Here is a 23,285-nt window from a genome sequence, read left to right as displayed (position 1 = left end):
AATTACATGGACCTGTTGGAGCAACTCCAGAGGACAGTCACCAAGTTGATTAGGGAGATGGAACACTTCCCCTCCAAGGAAAGGCTGAGTGAATTGAGTTTACTCAGCTTGAAGAGGAACAGGCTTCAGGGTGACCTATTTGCAGTCTTCCAGTTCCCAAGGGAGCATACAAGAAAGATGGAGAGAGACTGTTTACCGGGACACATTGTGACAGGAGAAGGGAGGGAATGGTTTCAGACTGAAAGAGTGTAGGTTTAGATTGGATAGTAGGAAATAATTCTTTATTGTGAAGCATTGGAACAGATTGCCCAGAGAAGTTGTGAATTCCCTATTCCTGGAAGTGTTCAAGGCTAGTTTGTATGGGGCTTTGAGCAACCTGATCTAATGGAAGGTGTCCCTGTCCATGGCAGGGGGGTTGGAACTGAACAATCTGTTAAGGTTCATTCCAACACAGGTCATTCTATGATTCCATGATTACAGGATACTGACCCTACTGTCTGCTGGGAAGCAGCATCTCATGTGCCAGTTTAGTGAAGAACTAAAGCACAGAGTCCATGACCTGCCCTGCCTGAGGGACATGAGGAACTCTGCAACCACTGGTATTGTGACAAGAGCTGAGCAGAAATAGAGGTACTATTTGTATGCATTTTTTGAGAAGTGGAAGGATATCTCAACTTTCATTGCAGAAGGGCTAAAGGAGAGCCTGGTAATAATGTTTTATAAGTAGGTTGGGTCTATGAAAATTTTGATTGCCTGAATTCCTGATGCTGCCCAGCACACAATGCTGGGGCCAGCAGCCAGCTTGTCCACCCAACACGTGGCTTTGTCACACTAACAGTGTTAGACAAGGTCCAGCATGTCCCGTATAGCACAAATGAGCTCTTGCTCAAATCTGGACCATCCCACTTCTCCTCAATCCAATGGATGTGTGCATGCACAGGATAAACCAGGCCTTGGCACAGGCTCTGCCTGGCACACAAGGGCAGAGGAGGTGCACTCTGGGCTGATATTTCACCCTCATCTCTCCCTCAGAAATTTCAGCCACTGAAACATTTGAACAAAGTTTTGTCTTACTATAATGTGATGTCTTCATTATTTACTTCTTGGCACTGCCAAATGTTTTTAATATCATCTTTTTGTTATTTAAGTAAATTAAGGAGCTTAGTTAACCCTAATCAAATAACTGCAGATTTTCCAGACACAGAAAACTAAAATTCATTGATTTTAGGCCATTTATGAAAACATCCACAAAATCTAAATTTCTTATGATTTAAATTATTAATTTTATCTGAACATCACTTGCATTTATGTTAATTTAGATGTAGTTGGGAAAGTGAGCAGCTAGTGAGGCTATTAATCAAATGTTCCCTGAATCAAAACAATTGGCTAATTACTTCTAGATGCATATGGGTTTTATTATGCATTGATTAGTTACTAATTCACCCATCCTGCTTTTTAATATTCCGCTAGCAAGTTCAAATTGCTTTTACAGAAAATTTTGTGTTTTCCCAAATTGAGACCTTTGTTTCTTACTGAAGAACTCCAAACAGTAAATAAATATTTCATGAGATCTTGGGAAAAACATCCTCTTTTAACTTGTTTAAAGAAAATAGTTTATTGAACAGCAGAATAAAATCAAGAGCTGAGCCATGTTCTCCTCAGACTCAGCCTGGAGCCTAGGGAAAAAAAGATGCTGTTAATAGTGCAATTTGCTGGTGTCAAAGTGGAAGGCTGCCAGAGCCTCAAGCCAGCTGACTCCAGTTGCTTCCTGTTGCAAAGAGCATCTGATCACTGGTGGCTCAGAGGGTGCCGGCAAAAGAAATGAGCCATGTCATGCTTTAACCCCAGCCAGCAGCCAAGCCCCACACAGCCACTCACTAACTCACTGCCCCAGCAGCAGGGTCAGGAAGAGAATCAGAAGGGCAAAAGCTGGAGAACTCTTGGGTTGGGATGATGGAAGTTTAATAAGGAAAGCAAAAGCCATGCATACAAGCAAAGAAAAAACAGAGAATTAAAACACTGTTTCTCAAGGTCTGGCAGGTGTTCAGCCATCTCCAGAAGAGCAGGGCCCCATCATATATAACAGTGACTTGGAAAGAAAACTACATACCCTCCAAATATCCCCCCCTCATCCTTCTCCCCCTACTTTATATACTGAGCATGATGTCACATGGTGTGGACTCTCCCTTCAGTCCATTTGGGTCACCTGTCCTGGCTGTATCTCCTCCCAACCTCCCATGCATCCCCAACTTCCTCACCAGTGTGGCAGTAGGAAAAGCAGAAAAGGCCTTGGCTCTGTGCAAGTCCTGCTCAGCAATGACAAAAACATCTCTATAGTATCAATCCCTTGTTCAGCACAAATCCAAAACACAAACCATACCAGCCACTGCAAAGAAAATTAATTCTATCCCAGCAGAAACCAGCATAGCCCTCCTGTAACCAGGAGGAAGAGTAGGAGGACAGAGGCAGTAGATCCTGTCTCTCTACATCTGGAGAGGAAACCAGAGGTAGGGGCTACAAAAATCAAGGGAGAAGCTGGGTCTGGTGCAGCAGAGAAGTGGATGGCTAGGAGAGATAAATCCCATTTCCTTTTATTATGAAGATACTGTGTTCATTGTTAGAGAAGAGAAGGCTTAAATTTTCTTGCTGCTGCCACATAGAATCATGATACCAGTGGTAAGGTTGGAAACAATCAATAAACCCTGGCTTTTTGTAGGGAGTCAAACTCCCCAAAGCCTCTTGCTGTAGCTTCTTTACTACAGGCAGTTAAATCCAGAGGCAGTTCAACACCCATAGGAGAAAATGCAGCTCATGTTTCCGTGTACTTCTGGAAATTCCCACCAGCAATTAAAGACAGGAGATGGCACACAGGGCAGAGAAGAGCTGGGTCACACAACTGCCCTGAGCTGCCTCCACTGCACCATGAGCACAAGCCCTTAGTGTGGGGCTGGCAGCAGTGCTGGTGTAGGGCATCCCATTCTCCTCCAGCATGGGGACATGGGGCATGGCTTTGTACCCGTGACCTGCTCCATCTGCAAGACTGACCAGCAACACACGGACTACCCCTCCCATTCTCCTCAGGACCTCTGTCTCTCCAGGGCTATGCTTGCTGCAGTCATGGAGCACTGGAGAACTGCCTTGGACATTTATTACAAGGGAAGAAGAATGAGATCTAATGAACCAAAATACAGAAATTGGGATGCAACAGCTAACCACTTACAAACGTGACAATGGCATTTTTTTCCTGTTATGGAGCCTTGAAGATCATCTATTTATTTATTTTTAATGTGTGTGTTTGGTACTTTGTGCTCCTCTCTCAGAGGTGATTTAAATCTCAGCAGATATTTCCCTATAATAAAGTGGTATTGAAATCTCCTCAAACCACTTTGCAAAGTTTCTGGCTGCAGATATTTAGGGACTGTGATCTTTATGTTCCTGGGTCATCCCCTCAGAACAAGATGTTTGATCAGCCACAATTGTAGCTTTTTGTCTTCCTAATTTTTCCTCAAGCCTGATGGGAGGTTGGGGGAGTCCCTGAAAGAGCATATGCTGCAGGGAGAAGTGAAGTGCTTTTTGGCAGATCAAGCAGAGAACACTCAACTGCATCTCAATCCATGATGGTCTACCACAGGACACAACACTTCAGTGTCATTTATGTGCCTGACCACTGCCAGCGCTACTGACTGGCACCAGCTGTACTCAATGCAGAGGAGAAGTGTTACATACCTGAATTACGTGACTAAAGCTACACGGATGCTTACAGATTTTCTGTATCAGAACCTCTCCTTCGAGGACACAGTGGCATATGATGAGCCCTTCAGTGAAAGAGCCAGTTCAGGAAAGTCCTATTCTAGCCCCTGCCATGGAGTCATGCCCACCCATTTCACCAGAGGTTGCCTCTTTGCTTACAGTGACCCAACATCTGTGAGATCATGCTGCAACTCAGATTTCTGAAACTTTCTAGTTCTTCACAAGTGCTTTTGGGGGTGACATCACTTCACAGATGAAGGCTGTGCAAAAACCAGACACCCCTTAGTGCAGCTACCCAAATCCCAGGGATTTTGTCTGAGCTGACACTCCAGCTCATTGTCTTTAGTTAGGGACAAGAAACAGAAGCTGCAAGGAGAGATCCAGTCCTGTGCCTTTGGATGATCAATCTCTGGAGATGCTTGTTTCTCTCCACCAACATATCCAGAATGACTGCTGCACACTGATATTGGAAGAAGGCTGGGTGAGATAAAGTCCACTCAGGTGTTTGTGGACAGGGCACAGAGGATGGAGCTGCATCCAGTAGCAGAATGAGCTATTAAGATTGATGAGGGTGTAAGTCCTTCCTCAGGTGTATGTCACGCTCAGCTTTGCTGGCACAAGTCTCAGCTGGAGCTCTACAGCCATAGAAGATGCTGACTGCAGCAGATGAGGGTCTGTGCCTGGGAAAGGGCTCTGTGGCACTAATACAGTGCAGCAGGTGTGTGTCTGCCTTGCAGCCTCTGGCTGCCTCTCCTTCAGATGAAGGGACACAACAACAGGAGTGTCTTCTCAGCAGAGAATGCCCCAATACTCACAAATTGTTCCACATTATGACAAGGGACAACGTATTGAAATTTCCCAAGGAAAAAGAAAATGACAAATACATCTGGGATCAGTGGAAAAAATCTATTCTAAATATATCCCTTTCAATTTTATATTGCAAAGAAAATGCTACATACTTAACGGGAAATATATTTCTGTTATTACAATGAACATTTCACTCTAGTAATCAACATTGTAGTCTAGTATCCTAACGTACTAATAAAGTTGCAATGAAATGTTTTGGCTTCTCTTCAAGGAAAGTTTTAGAAAAATCAACTTGTTCCCATAAAACATTGTTTCAATTAAACAGCATTTTTCATTGGAAGATTGTTCTTTGAGAATTTTGAGGTAGCAAAAAAGATGCATAGATTACAGGTACTGCTGGTTTGAATTTGTCTCCTATATAATCATATTTCCTGTGCCATGCTGGATGTGCAAATAAATCTTTTTCCCAGTATAAAATAAGAGAGAAAAAAAATTCAGATTAAGAGAGATTATTTTAATCTTAGAACTGCTATAAAATAGATTGATGTGTTGTCAGAGTGAAAAAGAGACCTAGAAAGTGAAAGCTAAGGCTGAAAATGTCAGACTTAAAATAAACCTAGCCAGGCAAGTTGAATTTCAAATTGTTCCATAATATTACAGTGACACTCTGAGCAATAATTAAGTTCTCTATTGTTTGCATTCCATGGAGAATCTTTTAATACCCTGCAATTTATCATTCTAAAACTGCATAGCAATGTAATCCTCTCCATTCTAAATAAAGCTGTAACTGTTAAAGAAATGGTAAAACGCATCAGAAATTCACCACAAACTACTGGCATCATTTTTCTTGGGGCATGGTTTGGTGATTTGTGATGAGTTAATGTGAGCAGTTCATTGAGAGACAAAATCTGAAGGATTACTAAGCACTGAGCAGAACAGAGAGGTCCTCCTTGAGGAGGAGGTTTAAGGTCTCTTTGCTGCATCTCCTTTGGACACGGGCTCAAGGTCTGTTCCTGGCTAGACTGGCAGACTGTGTTTGTTTTAGTGGGTTATCCCACTGAAGCACTTCCTGGTGTAGATAACAGCAGAACTGGACCCTTGCAGCAGTGCATAGACTAGCTGCATGTTGCAGCAGTGCATAGACTAGCTGCATGTTGCAGCCATTCATGGTTTGTGCAATTTGAAGCTTGGTGCCCAAGCTGACTGCACAGGTGAGATCAGTGACTCCATCAAGCTGAGGCACTGGGTTGGAGTTGCTCTCATTCAAGTTTGGACACTTAAAAATTTAAGTTTTAAATTCTAAGTTTGCCCCAAAGCTTATAACTTTCCTAGGTCTTAGGACTCCTCCTATATAATGCTACAGAATTCTTTAAAGAAAGTGATGCTTAAGTTAAACAGCTGCTGACAGTTCCCAATTCAGTTGTTTTGGATCAAGAGAAAATGTCATCATCTCTAAGGCAAGCCATTCTCCCACTGCTAAAATTCATTCTCTCCTAATGCATGCCATTTTAAGGCTTATCATTTTAAGCCTCTTAAAAGAATCGAGTCTCTTTTGTCCCTCCTCCTACTGAGCTTCACGAGTTTTGGCTGCAGAGACCTCCTGGTAGCTTTTGTCATTGATCATCATGAGGTGCCCCTTCCATCAGGAGGCTCCTTTCAAGCTGTTCCTCTAGGATTTGGGAGGCCTAGATATGAAAACCTTTAAGCTGAGAACTAAGTGTATCATCTGCAGCATGGGCTAGTGAACAAGCACATGACAACAAGTATCCCAGAAAAAGGCAGGGAAAAAGCATGAGGATGTCAAAATCAGGAGAAGCCACTAATTCTCAGATGTAAAAGATGCAGGCAGTCTGCTAATGCACAGGGCAGGGGCATCTGTCTCATTCCCACAGCATTATTTATTCCTCAGAGAGTGGCTGCATGCAGGCAGTTGCCCACCACCCCATTTCACACCCTGGAGAGCTGAACCAGAAGTTCTTAAACACAGCCAAAAGCTGAAGGACCCCTGTCCTCAGGAGGGCCCCGCCTTGGGAAGGCTGATGCCTGAACAGAGAATGCACAGTAGAAAGGGGAGCCACAATGCTGTCCTCACACAGCACCTACTCATTGGTCCTCTCAGGCATGAAATGGTCTGTAGGCAAATTTCCAATAAGTATCTCCAGAGACATGGCCTTCAGAAAGGTTCTGTGTGTGGAGTGGTAGAAGGGAGAAATCATATGGCAATGAGTGATAAGAAACCAAAACAGGCAGCTGCTGAAACCTGAAATATCCATAAACACTGACTATGGAGACACGGGTAAGATAAAACATAATGTTTTAACACAGGGTTCAGTGGTTTAGAGACAAGAAAATTTGTTTGCTTTCTTGAGTAGGAGAACATAAAAAAACCTGGAACTTCTCATAATAAAGCAGCAAATAATTACTTTGCCTTATTACCCAGTCATCTTCCCCTCAGTCCTCATGAGTCATCACTTATCCCAGTGCCAGTGCCACAGATCTGCTAATGGAAACCACATTCTGATGGTGGTGCTAAGGACCAAGTTCTCCTCTGCATAGGAAGAGCAGGGAATGAGCAAACAGTTCCAACCATCCCTGTTTTCTCTCCTCGGCTCTGCTCTGGCATGAAGAAAGAAATGAGCTGTGTGCAGACAGAGAAACTGAGGGCAGCAGCTATCCAGGGGGGCTGCACTGCCAGGATGCAGGAAAACCAGGGAAAGGCAGTTAACATTAAAGAAACTGTATGAGGACTTGGGGTTTTTCCTCTAAATTCCCCACACACAGACTCTTTGGGCACTATATTTCCAAGCCCACATACCCATCTATAAATCATTTTCTTAATTTCTAGACTTTTTTCTTTTATTCCAGGAGGAAATAGAGTATTGTAGAAAAAAAAATGCTCCTAGGATTTTGGGTTCTTTCTCTTTAATTCCACAGAAGTCACTAGAGACAATAATTAATGAGATATGGGACTCTGATAATTATTACTATCCTTTCTTATTATTGTGTCTTAAAATATGAAGTTTTCTTATATTTATTATAAATCCTCAGCTGCTCCTACCCAACTATTCAATTTAAGGACATAAGCACCACGGGTGGGTAAGATGCAATTTCCCCCTGTACATTTGTACTACCACAGGTTTCTGAATCTCAGCAGTATCAGAAAGCAAACTATTCTACCCTTTTCAAAAGCTGATTTATTACTGTCTCAGAAAGAGAAGCAGCATCGTTTAAAATGCACAGTAATTTGCTGCTCTTAAAATCAATCAAGCACAGCCAGCACTGGCTGCTATATTGACAGGATAAAAACATGAGCCTGCCTGCTGCACCAGTTCCAGCACTGCTGGCTACAACCTCATCAGGCTGGAGACAAGAGTGAACACTGCCAGCCATATCCCCATGGGCTTCTCAAAGACCCCACTAAAAGTAATTCGGAGGCAAACAGAGAAGTATTTAACATTTCCTTAATATCCTTCAGAGGTGCTCAGATTAACTGGAGGTTGAAACCCTGCAAAAAATGGGAAGCTGGGAGGTGTTAAGATGAGAAGGGATTGACTTCAGAGGGACCAAGGAAACTTTTTGCATTGAGTGACTTAGAGAAGGAGCTGGGAAAAATAGGTTTTCCTGCTGTTCTTGTTTATCCCAGGGGAAATAGTTTGAGCCAGTGCTGTGCAGCACTGTCCAGCCCCACCCCTGTGAATCGCTGCTCTTCAGGGTCACGAATACCATATTTCCCTGTGCCTCTTGATTCCAAAAGGACAACTGAAAAAAGGAACTCCCTTCATCATGGCTTTCTGCAGATGAGAACACTGATTTCTGTTAGTAGGAACAGTCACTTGGTATCTACCATAGGTCACAACTGCTGTTAGCCCTTGAGCCCACACTGTAGAGTCACATCCCCTGAGTGAGATGCTCTTGGATGACAGGTTGAAAACATTAAGATCCTTTTAACCAGGACAGCCTGAAAACTGTGACACACTACTGAGTGCTGTTTCACGGCTGTCTTCTGTACTGATGAACTAAACAATGCCAGAGCCCCTCTTCAACCCATAAGGCCAACAGATACAGTTGGCTGGTGTCCTTATTGCCAAAAACAAATGTGTGTGACCACATCCCAGCTGTCTACTGGGAGAAGTCTCTGGCTCATGGCACTTTTTAGATCATGCCCCGGAATCCTTTATGAGAGTTCTAGCTGGTCTTGGATAAATCACACCATGTTTTTCTCTGCAAACCCATAAATGTTCATGCTTAAGGGCGTGTGCCTACTTAATTGAGTAGTCTAGAGGTAGCCGTCTGTAATCCAGATCGTCAATATCTATTGTGCATCTGTGAAATTTTCATGTTCAGCAGAGGTTTTGGTACAAAATTACTATGAACTACTCTGTTAAGGGATCATTTACTGCTTTAGAAGGTTGCAAAAAATCCAATACACAGAATGAAAGACCATCATGTTCACTTCATATTTTCAGTGTGAGCCTCATCAAATCTGTAGGAGTTACCCTATCCTTTATTCTGAAATGAGTTACAGTGAAATAATGGTCTTGAAGCCATCTTTCTATATTATGAGAAGCCACTCAACACAGAGATTCTGCACAAATGATCAAAACTAGCTATTGAGTTTTTTCTATTCATTCTAGGGACAAAAATCTCATATGGCAGCAGTCCTCAAAGGTAGGGAAAAATGAAAAAGAAGAGTAGATTTTAAATATTTTAGTGCATTCTCAAGGAAATTTTAAAAAATAGAAAATTTAAGGAAGGCATACTGTTGATTGTTTTTTCTTGGTTTAGTCTTTTGTTGAACTTCTTGTAGTCACTGGTTAATGCATAATATTATCTGCATAGGTACTAAATCACCGTGGTGATGTCTATGGCACAGAAGCTGAGATAAGGAAAATGAATTTGAGGCTGTGGTAGATTGAAAGGTCTGTTGTTCTGCTGTGATATCTTTGCTAACATAAGTATTGTAACCATTACATTCTTGCTACAGGGATAACATTATCCATCCTTCTATAAATCCATAAGATAGTTAAAAACCTTCAGGCAGATATACTTCCCAGTACAGCTCCAGTTTTTTGGAATATTTGTGTATAATTAATGCTTAGGGGTAAGATACGAACAAAATACCTAATCAGTTTCACAACTGCATCTGTGCTACCTCAGAACAAACTCCCCAAAAGCAGACATCATCATTTTAACTGTAGAAGACATTTCTCTAAGCTGCAGCAACTTGAATGTATCTCATTCATCTTTGTACTCTTGATGAATTGAGTCTAGACTACCAGTTAGGAGGTGGGGGAGAATCTGCCTCATGTAATTATCTGTATTTAAAAAGTGAGTGTAGACTTTGGGACTAAACAGCAAGAAAAGGCTCTTACTCAGACTGTGAAATAAAGGGCTATCACATGTGTGATTTGAGTTTCTTGTCTCTTCATGAGTCAGCTTTGCCATTACTGTTACCAGATAGACCAGTGGAAATACTTTGAATGTACCTCACTTCTCCTTCACTTTATGCTGCATCGGATCCCCCCAAAATAAGTATTCTTAATATGATCAGATACTAAATGAGGTTTCAGGTTTTGTCCATGCAAGATTAGAGCCAGCTGATTTTAACAAGAGTTTATAAGGGGTTTGACTCAACTCTACTACATTAGCTCCAGCTAATAATGGATGCTGTTTTGTTGGGAGCATTTAGATTTACCACATAATCATTATTTCAGATCTAGACAGGCTCAATTTACAGAGCCTATTTGTCCTTAGGAAAGCTACATGTACTTTTCTGAGCAAAAAGTCTGCATATTCAAAAGACATTTCCCTGGGGTATGAATGAAGGGCTATTTGGCAGGAATGGAAGTGGCAGCCGTGGAGCCAAGGTCTGCAGAAATCTTGGATCAAAATGTTCTCTCAATCCTCTGATATCCAGGACTACTTTCACACACAGCCACAAAAGGAAAATATTTTGCAAAGGAGTGTAGTGATAGAGAAAAAATCCTATTGCTAGAAAGTGCTCTAAAGTGTCCCCAGAACCTACTCTTCTCTAGACTGAGCAACCTCAACTCTCTCAGCCTGTCTCTGTAGGAGAGGTGTTCCAGTCCTTTGATCATCTTCATGGCCTCCTTCGGACCCACTTCAGCCCCTCTATGTCCTGCTTATGTTGGTGGCCCCAGAGCTGGATGCAGCACTCCAGATGGGCTCCCACCAGAGCAGAGCAGAGGGACAGAATCCTCTCCCTTGCCCTGCTGCCCACACTGCTTTTGGTGCAGCCCAGGACACTGTTGCTTTCTCAGATACAAGGACAGTATCACTCTTCTTGACTTCTGTGATGATGCCCACAACTCATGTCCTAACTCAAGTCTTTCTGCTTTAGTAGGAATATTTCCACTATCTTCAATGGAGCCATTACAGAGAGCAATGTAATAAGCAAAGCTGAGATTTCAAAGTCTATATTTAATTTAGTGTCCTAATAACATTGCTTTGCTGTGGAAACTGAGGGCAAAGATCTCAGTCTCTTAAATGAAATCTTCCCTTAGCATTTGTGTGCCAAATCAAAATAGTCTGTTTAATCAATGAAATAAGTGGAGCAGTTAAATACAAATAACTTATGGATACTCACCTTCTAAAACCAAGTGAACTGGGAGACCAGATGATGTTAAGTGCTCAATGAATTCTTTGGCAGATATTCTGGAAGAATAGTAAAGCAGGAAAGGAGACAGCAAAACATAATACAAAGCAAATAACATACCACATATAAAAGTTTAGTGCTGCACTTTATTCTGAGTGGATCAACTTTTAAAACATTTGACATCAATTTAATTTGAAAGCTTTGAGCACTTATGGGATTTCTTAATGCAGTGAAGTAACTATATAGGAAGAAATTCTTTACAGTGAGGATGGTTAGACACTGGAGCAGGTTGCACAGGTAGATTGGCAATATTCCAATTCTGGAAGAGTTCAAAGCCAGGCTGGACAAGGCCTTTAACAACCTGATCTAGAGGCAGCTGTCTATGTCAGGGGAGGCTGGGACTAGGTGGTCTTTAAGGTCCATTCCAACCTCTTAACATTTTATGGTTTTATTACATGAATCTTTAAGAGAGCTGAATAATAACATAATAATCTGGGACATTAAAACCATTTTATTGCCTAATGTCTTTATGCTGGCCTGAAATCCCAGGTATCTCAGCAGCTCAAGCAAAGCATCTTTAAACAAGTTCTGTAAGCTGCTGCAGGCACCTTGGCTGTCCAACAAGATGTTACCACCAAAATAATTTGCTCTTGAGGTACTACAAGATGTCACTGCACATGAGCTTAACCAAGAGTGCTAAAACATACTGCTGGGTTAGACAAAACACTTGCAGGCTCAGAGTAAATGGAACTGGCTTTTCTGATACACAGGCAGATTGCAAAAATGTGCATGATCCGTACAGCAGATTGCTGCTGGAAATTGCACACCAAGCACTGGCAGCTGTCTAAAGCCCTGCACACTGGGAATTTGGTATGGAGAGCAAAGTTGGGGTGGTTCATCCCTTCTCCTACTTTCTTTGAAGCAGCAGAAGCTATCCCTGAGAGTCATCACAGCCAAAACATAATGTCTGACAATATAGGAAAGCCATTTTTCTACCTTCCTTAGGAAAGACGTGTCATTTAAGTGGCATGAGGTATACATGTTCCTAGATCACTTGGGATGCAGCTAATGCTCTTATATGCATTTTGGAGACATCCCATTCATGTGAAAATCTGATAAAACTGTAATATGCTGTAAAAACCTTCACAGAAACCACTATCAGCTCTCAAAGGAGTGTTTGCCATCAGTCCCACCTCAGCCACAGCAGCTCCCACAAGGAGTTTGGTGTAACTGAAGGGGTGGCCAGGGAAAGGCCTGGCAGCCTGCAAGTGCTGCCAGAGGATTCTACCAAATTTTCATGCAAGGATGGGGGATAAGTACCTTTGTAGTTTCTCTACTTGGACAGCTGTGCAGGGATTGGTACATCTGGCTTCATGTCTTGGAGCAAACTTCTTGTTCTCACATTTGCCTTGAACAGAAACCATTTACTCTATGCATCTGTGAAAACAGAGGAGACCTATAAACTGTGTGGTTTACCTGCTTCATGTGTCATCCTAACACACAGCTGGCTCTAAGGCTTGCCCAGAAATAGAAGTGGAAAAAAACAGACAGGTATAAGACATCTCTAAATAAGACTTTCTGAGGCAGGGAACAGCAACCCATTCTAACCATTGGTTAGAAACATACTATTTTCAGCTGCCAGCTATAATTAAACAGCTCATTTTCCTAAGGCAGAAGAAGATCACAAGCTTCCTCCACAGAAAAAGGTTTTGGTTTTTAATTAAGTTGCCAAGGAACTGCACTCACAGCCAAGCCTGTGAGATCTTGAGATTGTGGGGTCGGTCTGAGACTGTCAGATACGTCCACATTTCATGAGAGAAACTACATACTTTAATGAAGACATAAATGAGCAGCCTTTTAGGCATTTAACCTCTTTTCTTGCTTTGTATCTTTCGATAAAGTAGCAGTTATTTGAGTAAAAATGCTTGGAATTTTCATGGTCTGCTGTGAGTCACTCTCTCTCAGAGGGCATTTTCCCAACAATGAGAAGCAAACCAGGACTGCAGGCAAGAGGCAGAATCCCAGGGTGGTAGAGGGGTCTGGGAGGAAAGACAGAGGGCATTGCAGTCAGGGAGGAGCAAGAGTGGAGGCTCACCCTTGCAAAGGGCCTCTCCACACCACCTGTCCTGCTGGGACCAGCTCTCCACTCTAATATCTGCCACCACCAGAGCAGCCACTTTGCATCTCCCTGCCACCTCCCCTCTCCAGGGACTGGGAGCACATGGACAACCCTGGACAAGCTATAACATAATGAATGGCCATACCCCACAATGTTGCAGGGAGAGCAAAGGTAGAGACAAACACCACTGCACAAACCCAGTGTCATGGTGTCTGGTGATATAATGCTATTTTTTTGCCTCTCTCCACAGTCCTACCCTTCATTATTTACTCTGATTTTATTGTTCAGATTTCCAATTGCACTGTTTTCTAAAGCATTTGTCTAACAGTCAGTGAGCTAAACAAAGATGTGTTACATGGCATAGTGCTGCTGCCTTGAGCAGAACTTTAAAAAGATGGGCTGTCTTATGCCCCAAAAATTCTTCCTTTTCCAGTAATGTTTAATGTATGTAATTATGTGCCAGATAACAACTTACCTTATTTGACATTTGAGAAATGCCAGGGTTATGTTCCCTTGAGTGCTCCCACAAGAAAGGCAGCATTTCTATGAGACCAATATGCTGAAATGCAACTCAGCATTGCTCTGGTCGAGGGGGGCTGCTGGGATCACCCCCAAATGCTGCTCAAAACCCTCATGCATGGTATGGTGGGCTGAGGGAAGATTAGAAGCCTGTTTTAGAGTTGTGTAGGCTGTGCTTGGTGAGGGTCAGAGAGGCTTACCTACTTAGAGACTAGGTTTGCACAAGATACAGAGAATGAAATGGAACTGTGACATTTCTGTCAGTAATTACTATTTTTTTGTCCTAAGAACAGAAAATATACTGCAGTTCCAGTAGGGGCATAAATGCCTCCCCTTATTATTTTCAAGAATCCTTTTATTTTTCTAAGGAGGAAAATATTATTTCATTAAATACATGCTGCTTTCCAACACCCAAATCAATATTTACCCTTTACTGACAATGCATTCAGACCCTTTGCTTCACTTGATATCCATTTTTCTTCCTAACTTCTTCCAACCATTGCAGGGCTGCTATAGCCCCAATAGCAATGGCAACTAAGGTTGCCAAACAGTGGTGACAGCAGTCAATGCATCCAACAATCTTTAAAAGTAGTATGGGAAAAGAAGGGCTTTCTGCATTCTCCTTACCTTAGTAACCCTGATGCATCCACTGGGTCTGTCCTGGGGAACCTTGTGTCAGGGAAAATTCAAAACTTGAATTTTGCAGGTAGGATAGAATTATGAGGCTTTGCGTGATTTTTTGTTATTGGTGGGTTTTTTGTTTGTTTTGGGGTTTTTTTTGTTTGTTTTTTTTTTTGTTGTTGTTGTTTTGGGTTTTTTTTTTTGTATTAAGAAGATGAAGTTTGAGAGAATACACTGACACTCTTTATTTGTCTTGTTATATCTTATCCCCATAAATAAAGGTTTATTTCTATGGCAGCAACATTAAAAATACTGCAGAAGGAAAAGGCAGTTATTTTCCTATAAACCTTTTACACTCAACTGTCTCCTCCTTGGCACTCTACTAGGAAGTGGAACAGCTTGCTTTATTTAATAACCCCTGCATAGTCTATGCATTCCTTTGAAGTTTTGTATTTGTAATACTTTCTAAATAAAACACCAAACAAACTCATCAAATAAAGTGCATCCAGTCACCACCTGAATTTTAATGCTCCATTTCTGAAGCACTTTTTCTGCCCCACAGATTTTTAAATATATGTTCTTATTGTGTGTCTGGAAAAAGACATGACTCATTGACAGCTAAACCCATTTAAGTAGCCATTTGCCCCCAGATATAGAAAGCTTGTGCAAAGCTTGCAAAGCATTGCTCTGTGCCCACAAAATGTATAAAGCCAGGTGTAAGGGTCAGTCCGAAGTTTCCCTCATTTTTTGCTTCTCGACAAGAGACCTCGAGGACCCCCACCCAGGCTGACTCCAAACAATGGTTTCCTGGCCTGGCCAAGATGGATGCTTGTCAAGTGACTGTGTGCTGGTGCATGGTGTTCACTGGACTGTGCTGTTGTGGCACCAGCCAGAGATTGTGCTTTACCAACTGGAGATTGTGTTGTACCAACTGGAGACTGCATGTACTGCCCAACTGTACCTGTCTTCCGCAGCACCACACAATGGCCCATAAATCTTCCCACTGTTTGGCCAGAAGCCACTCACTTTGGAGAAGGACTATAAAAGAGCAACCCTCTGGAGAAGACCCTTTGAGATCTCCCCACGGATGAAGACTCATCTATCGGCTGGCCCATGAGGACGTCCATCTCATCTGTTGGTAGCTATTTTCCCATCCCCCTCTTTCTCCTTTTTCTCTCTCTATACTTTGTTTCCTATATCTCTCCCCTCTATCGAAACTGAGTTGTTGGCATTTAATAAAAATGCATTGCTGTTGTTGAATAAACTGATTTTGTCCCCTGCATTTTGCCTGTTTGCACCTCTGAGATCAAACAAACCATCACGACCCCCTCTCTGTATTAACAGTGGATCGTGACACCAGGGAATTAAGTGGTATTCCCCAATCTAAAGCTTATTCAGAAAGAAGGAAAGATAATCACATTTAAATACTCAAAAATGAGAGAACTGCCTGGGTTAGATGTCCCTGTCATCCAGGAACATGTCTCAAGGAAGAAGAGGGCGGACAGGATTTAGGTGTGTACACATTTGCTATTCTCACAGTGTCTGTCAGGCAGGTGTTTATGGACTTTCTGAGCCAGGAAGCTGGCTACATCCAGCTACGTTTAATAGTTTCTGATGGACCTGGCCTCTACTAATAGGTACAATACTTTTCTGAACCCATTTTCACCTGCTGTGACCATGATATCTTGAAGCAATGAGTTCCACAACTCTCACTGCTTTAGGAAGACGTCTCTGTGCAATGCATCTGACAAAGTCACAAGAGTGACTGCTATTTTTTGTACCATACCTCTCACCTGCCTTCCCTCACAGCTTTTTGTTCTCTCCTTTTGCTTTACCTTCTGAGGTTAAGGGAATATTTAACTCCACTGGGTAGCACTGGGTGCAGCTAGTATTGGAGTTGTGCAGACTGATTTCTACAGCACTTAAATGACTAAATATTTTGTCCACAGGTTTTTTTTCTTAGTAATTCCTAATGTTCCCTTTCCCTTTGAATTTGAATATAAGCTCTTCCCTGACTGCTGGTAGCTAAGTCATGTGTTTGTGTTTAGCTAGGACCATTCCTTGCCTCGTGAATTACCTGTAGTCACTGATAGAATTTCACCTGTCACTTTCTTATCAGGCCAGCCAGAATCATGAAATTCTGAGTGCAAGATGAACTCTAGACACAAATTCAAAAATTTAAACTGAAAACAAACCAACTTTGTCTGCTGAAGGGTGAAAATGAGAGTAAATAGTAGGATGAAAGCTCACTGCTTTACAGCACCTCATCTCTAAAGGACCTGCTGTTCAGCTCTCTGCTTGGTAGCACAATTTACAAATCCCTTTATCTTACCAGAAATGAAATTTCCAACCCTGCAAAGGATTGGTGTTCAAATACTTCCCAGGCTCTTAACAGTGACCTTAAGAGGGACTTAAATAGTGATTAAATATTATATTAAACTCAAGACAGAGAGGAGTCAGTAAGTTCATATTTGCTCAAGAAGCTAGAGACTTCTGCAGGAAACTTCTATACCCAAGACAGAGGGCACCAGTTCCACAGAGGGTCTGGCAGATACTACAAACAGCTGTTTATGGCTGCTGTGACTCATACCTGTGACCTGGAAATGGCTCGTGGAGGGACATCCTGCCAAGGCTAGACTGCAGGCACCCTAGGAGCTGAGCAAAACCATATGCTTTCAAAGAAGTGAAATAAATACAAAAGAGGTTGCATTTTTGAGCCACCCTAGAAAGAAAAACAACCAGATGAATCTTGGTTTGTGTGTTAGTTATTATTTTTTAAATTAACACCAGAAAATATAATGCTATACATAGCAGAAGCAGAAAGGAAAAATGGAAAATGTTTCTGTGAGCAACCATAAATCCCAGTAACTACAAGCCCTGGCAGCTGTAATGTCACTGAATTTTTAAGATGGCTTTAGAAAGTAGAGGCTCTACATGTGGAAGTCAGGTTCTATTTAATTATTAAAGCCTCCGTGGAATAATAAGAAAACAGATCGATAAACCAGATATTTAACAGTGCACAGGCACTGGGACAAAAAACATACTCAATAAAATATATTTAACCCTCTATATGCATGTACATATTTTTTTACATGCATGCTCACATGCTGTAGCATAACAGCACACATAACACAGCATAACAGCACAGCATAACAGTGCACCTTCACAACCTAGAAATAAAAAACATTTAATTTTCCAGCTTGTGCTGGCAATGGACTTTCCTGCTATTAGTGTTCAGTGCTTGGGCACTTCTGGGAAAGGAAATTAATAGTCAAAAGGTCACAACTCATACCCAGGCACGTAAATAAACTTCTCCTTTTCCACAATACTGCTTGATTCTGCTGAACTTGAGCATTCTAAATTTTTTTACCTCATTATGATTAATTATATAATTGTAATTCCAAATAATATTTTACAAATATTTATATGGAAAAGAAAATGACTGCTTTTGTTCAGAATTCAATTTGGCTTCTTTCCAGCAAACAAATTGAAAATTTTCAGTTTTCATTAACTTTTCCCTTTTTTTTAGCTATTACATTTTAGCTAATTTAATTAAATCTTTTAATGTACATCTCATTTGACTAGATCTAAATAAATTGCTGAACTAACAAAAAGACCAGATATCTAAGGAAATTGTTTCCCTGAATTTAATTAGACATACAGGCTTCCTCTGGACATCCTCCTCACCACAAGGTACTTTCTGGAGTGACTTCACTCCACTTCCATGCTTTAAATGTCCAGATTTTACAGGATATTCAAAGCACACAATAATAGAGTCACAGTCTTAATGACTGGAAAGTTATTGGGCAATCGTTATTCCAGATGCTTGTATAGAAATACATATTAAAAGAAATTCAGATAAGTAATATTTAGCAATATTTCCTCTTATTTGTACCCAGAACTTGTTGCATCAGCTCAACAGCAATAATCTGTTGCTTATTACCAACGTCTCCTCCATGCTGCTGTAACAGGATCACTGCAGTCTCTGAATAAATGTGTTTCAGCTATACCTTAGACTATGGACTGTACAACCAGGACATGATTTAATTATTCTGCAGTATGAAAGTTAGTTTTAATAGTTTTAAGAGTGTGGACTGTGTAAATGGGAAGGTATTTAGATGTTCATTGGGACTTCCAAAAGCATCTAAGTATATGAAATTTTCAGGAGTTCAGTTCTCCTAAACAACCTGCACAGCATCCATCTGCCGTGTTAGGCATGAAATGCTTTTTAAAGTCTTGTCCCTTGCTAAGAAAAACTTTAGTCCAGAACTGATTTTTCAGCCATTCAATTTAAGGTAACTATTGTGCCAGTACTGTAGCTGACCCATCTTCCAAAGTACTGCTAGAGGTGAGAACTCATTCCTGTTATGAGCTTCCAGCCTGAACACTGAAAGCGATGGTGAAGCATTAATATAATTTCAAATACCAGGCAGAAATAGCCCAAGCCCACTGGTGTTAGGCTGACCCTAGCTACTGACTTTCTAACTACTGATAAAATAGCCACTTCCCCTCTAAAAGACACTGGGAGATACTTACTGAAGGTGTTTTGATTTTTCTTCCACTGTGTAGGTGTTTTGCCCCAATGAGAGCACTGACAGCTCTCTCAGCAGTAAGGCCTGAGCAAAGCTTGAGACTGACTCATATTTGCAGGTGGATTTAGCCCGGATGGCTGAAAGAGCTCCTGCCCTGCTGCTCCCAGGAGCTGCTGCCCACAGAGCAGAGCAGTGAGGTAGAACTCGTGTTCACTTTTGTGCAGAGCAACACAGAGCATCACCCTGTATATCAGCACAGCCTTAAGTGCACACAGCTGGCACTGGTACAGCAGGCTGTGACTAATGGCCTTTGGAGGTGGACAAGCATCCTGTTCAACTTCTCCTTCTTCAGGGACCAAGCACTGCAAGAGGAGTGGTGCAAAGAGTGGGAATGACTGCAGCTACACCCACAGCTCTGCCTGTGAAGCACAGGCAGGCAGGGATGCAACAGTGACCAGACTTCAGAGATATGGCTAAGCAGAGATTTTTAAAAGCAGAATTACTCAGAACAAGCAAAAAGCCCAGAATGGGAATGAGTCTTGTAAGAGATACGGGCAAGTTCTTTCTCCTGCTGTCCACTGTGACGAAGAGGTGGTAAGGAACAGCTGCCCTCTGCAACCCTGAACTGAGGATGAGGTACTTTGTGGCTGCATTGATAAATTAAATAATGCTGGAGACCAATCTCTGGCAACTTAAACAACTGGAATGGCACTGCAATGTCTGCAGTGTCAAACTGGATCAGGAGACTTGTTAACAATTTAATTGAACAGACGACCGGGCTTCTATGCTTGTATCTGTGCCATAGCATTGTTTTATCTACTAGAAGGAAACTGTCCTCACAAAATCCTCAGATATTCCTCAGTGGGCACTAGTTGACAGGTGGTTTTCAGCTCCAAAATCCATTTTTTTCCTGGTTTGGGAACTGTCTCTGGTGTTTGCTGCAGTCATACCTTCCTGGTTTGCCACAAATTTCTGCAAACATTCAAACCCAAGGTGCTGGCACACTTGCTCAGTGTCTTGAAAAAGAACTCCACAACAAATTACAATCCACTCCACACAGCAGGGCCTGCCATTACCTTGCTAATCAAAGCAAGTACTGTCAAAGGACCTGCAGAAAGGAAACTTGCATATATACGTCAAGCTTGTTCCAATTTAAAAAATTGCTCATTGCCTAATTCATTAAACAGTAGGAAGTAGAAATGAAACGTTAAATTTAGCAGAGATGCTACTGCTAATTATTAACCACAATCTCTCATTAAGCACTTGCCTATCATTCTAATATATAGTATGAACAAAAGAGGATAAAATATAATCTACTAATCAAATTGAAACCTAATGATATCCAATTGAACAAGCATGTGGTCATTTTCTCAAGAGATCAACTGGGGGCTTTATCTTGCTGTTGTTAATTAACTGGGGTCTCATTGCTTGGAAATAGCATGAATTATTTTCGTATCACATTTGTTACTGTCACAAATAAGGACAAAAATGTACTTAACACCTGAACAAAAAGCACTGCCACAGGATGTAGCTTCAACTGCTGTCTTTGTACTGCTTTTTTTGATAAGGGACAATTATCCTTACAGGACAAAATCTCCCATGTGACTCAGGTTTGACTCTTCTCATGGTCAAAGGAGTTGCTTTGTGTAGACATTATATGGTTTACTGCTCTTTTTGCTGGGTTCCAAAGCAAAACTGTGCAAGTCTTAACTGCCATACTCATCAACTCTGAAAGGCAGATCAATATCCAATTGCCCTGTCCTGGTAGCAAGTTAGTCATTTAGAAATCACCTATTCATGCTTGTGTTGAAGCCAGTGTTTCTCACTGTGAATGATGAAATTGCTAAGGTAAATGCTGCCTGAGTGGAACTCAGGATAACAGCTGAAGGCAATGTTTGCTGTTGTCACTCTTCCCAAGATAATGCAGATTATAATGGCCCATTTTTTTTTTCTGTGAGGCTTGAATCAAGCTGAATCTAATGGATAAGATCTTTTCTGTGGCTTTCTCAGTTTTTCTATCTAGCTTTGCAAATCTGAAGTGGGTACTGGGGAAAAGAGAAACTTTGTTATCTATGTGAGGTTCTGTTCTTGCCTTGGCCTAACTCAGAGGATTCCTAGGAAAGCATATTCAAACTTGAGCTTGCTTCTAGAAATACAGAAATGGCAACCTCAACAATTATCACCCTCATAGACTTTACTACTTCTGTGAACTGTCAGCATTTTCCATGGTTATTGCCCCTCTCCTTTATTATCAGAAAATTTCTAAATTTATTACTATTGTAACACCTTAATTTCTGTTAGATTTTGTGACTGTCTAATCAGCATTAGCGATTTAGCATAAGCTTGTCCAAAAGGTAACATTCATCTTGTCAGGACAGTTAAAGGACTAAAACCAAAAGAATTTGCCTTCAATTACCTATTACATAAAGATTTGCGGTGCACACTGCATTCCCAAATTAAGCTATTCCTACTCCTTTCCTCCAACAAGAAAGGCTGTCTTCCAGTCTGTTTCAATAATTTAATAATTTCCTGCAGCACACTGCAAAACAATGCAGCCCAGTGCCCACCAGAATCTTACCTGTAGATTCTGTCCCCCATCTCCCTCTGCTAAGCACTCAAATTTGCACCCCTTGTTGCCTGCTGCCTTCATCTGGCATAGTTTAACCTGTAACCACTCTTGTCACTGCTGATCTCATCACAGATTGATCACGTTAGTTTGCAAATTGATTTTACCATGCCTCCCAATGCCTTAGAAAATAACTTATTGTCTCCAAAGTCCAAGACAGTAGGATATTTGATTATGTTTTTCACAAAAGACTATCACAGTTTTTCAGCTACAAGTACTTTGGAATAACACTGTTCAGTTCCAGTCTGACCACATCTGTGAGTAGCAGTGTTCATGTATTAGGTCTGGAAAAAACATTAATAAAAGATGTCAGTGATAAGAAAATTGAAGAGTAGGATTATGCAAGCAAACCTAGGTATTAAATCTATAGGATATTTACCTTTTGAAGTGAGCAGAAATGTCTTCACGTCCGTCAGTGCCTCTCTGCAGTAGGGACAAGATTCCAGCTCTACTCACACCATAGTCCTGTCTCTCTCCTTGCCCTCAGAGGCCCTGCTTGCAGTTGAACACTATGGCCATTGGGTATGTGCACACACAGGGAGGAATTTGTCTGGACTAACGCAGGCTATGCTGCCACCATCAATGGCATGTACAGGTTTTAGGCTGTGATTCATCTGATTTATTTAGATGTCTGCCTCAAGATGACATGAATCACATCTTAAAACTGCACGTCTCTCACCACAGAGCTGAGAGTGACAGTGATTTAAATGTACATAGATACAAACACCTGGAAGTAACATCCATACTAATGTTGTAAATGGTATCAGGGCCAGGTAGCAGGAGCAGGCCAGACAACTGCTCTCTTCACCTCCAAGATAGGATGGACATATGTGACCTGCCCATGAGAAAAAGCCCTAGCCTGAGATTCCTCCTCAGTTCTTCTCATTAGTTCTTTGGGGGAGCTCTAGTTGAATGAAACCAAAACTATATCAATGATTTTCCTAGCAAGTTTACACCGTGGACAATCCAGTTCCCAGTTCTTGGTCCATGGCTTGGCACTGTTGATTTAATGTATGCTCCCAAGGTGTCATAGCTACTTTTTAACAAAATCATGATACCAAGTTTCTCTCTCAGCTTTAGGTGCTAAAACAGACTTGGGACCAGGAAATTTCGGTGCTTTTATTATTTTTCTCTTTTCTCAGGACACCTAGGGATTTTCAGGATCAATATCTTCTCACAGACTGTATTGCTTTGTTGAACTGCTTCACTGTTAGACAAACCACAGTTTAGTATCACATGCCATCACTCAGTAACTTCAATGACTGCACACATCTCCATCTGTTATAAAATGTTTACTTAAGCCTGGAGGGAATGAGGTGCCCAAAGACACACATAAACAGAGGCAAAAGGCATTACTCTGTGATGCTGTTTCCATACAAGACCAAAACTGAGCCCCCATCCAGAGCAGTTCTACGACCTATTCTCCAGGATGGGAACCAGAGCTTCCCTGCCCACACTAACCTGCTGTCTGCTTATCCTGTGCACTTACAGACAGACCTTACAGCCCCTTGTACAAGGAGGAACAGCTTCAATAAAAGGGATTCAACACCGTCTCTTTTTCACCCAGAACAACACAGCTCAAAGCTTAGCTTCCATACATGCAGCATAAGGCTGAAGCTGCTCAGTCAAAGAAGATAACAGAGACCCATATCCTGTTTTATTGCTTTGGTTAGACTGAGCTCTATTGGGCATCTA

The 23,285-nt window shown here is 41.6% G+C and overlaps 1 protein-coding gene across 2 annotated transcripts in view; it reads right to left on the bottom strand.

Annotated features, from left to right (window-relative positions):
- LOC148224504 (uncharacterized) overlaps positions 1-22,171 on the bottom strand; it is a 203,352-nt gene extending 181,181 nt beyond the window's left edge. For both annotated transcript variants that reach the window (XR_015802739.1, XM_088162413.1), the window contains exons 1-3: positions 21,970-22,171; positions 12,494-12,610; positions 11,165-11,232 (exon numbers count right to left, since the gene is read on the bottom strand). Coding sequence is in view for 1 of the 2 variants with exons in the window: in XM_088162413.1 (XP_088018539.1) it covers positions 11,165-11,232; positions 12,494-12,597 (172 nt within the window). In the remaining variant the exon portion in view is untranslated. The remainder of the gene's footprint in view (positions 1-11,164; positions 11,233-12,493; positions 12,611-21,969) is intronic.
- Positions 22,172-23,285: the final 1,114 nt, after the last annotated feature.

This window comes from Sturnus vulgaris, chromosome 3 (assembly GCF_052056855.1).
Source record: "Sturnus vulgaris isolate bStuVul1 chromosome 3, bStuVul1.hap1, whole genome shotgun sequence".
Classification (NCBI taxonomy): Eukaryota; Metazoa; Chordata; class Aves; order Passeriformes; family Sturnidae; genus Sturnus; species Sturnus vulgaris.
Note: the sequence above shows the minus strand (reverse complement) of the source record. Positions and strands in the feature narration are given on the sequence as shown.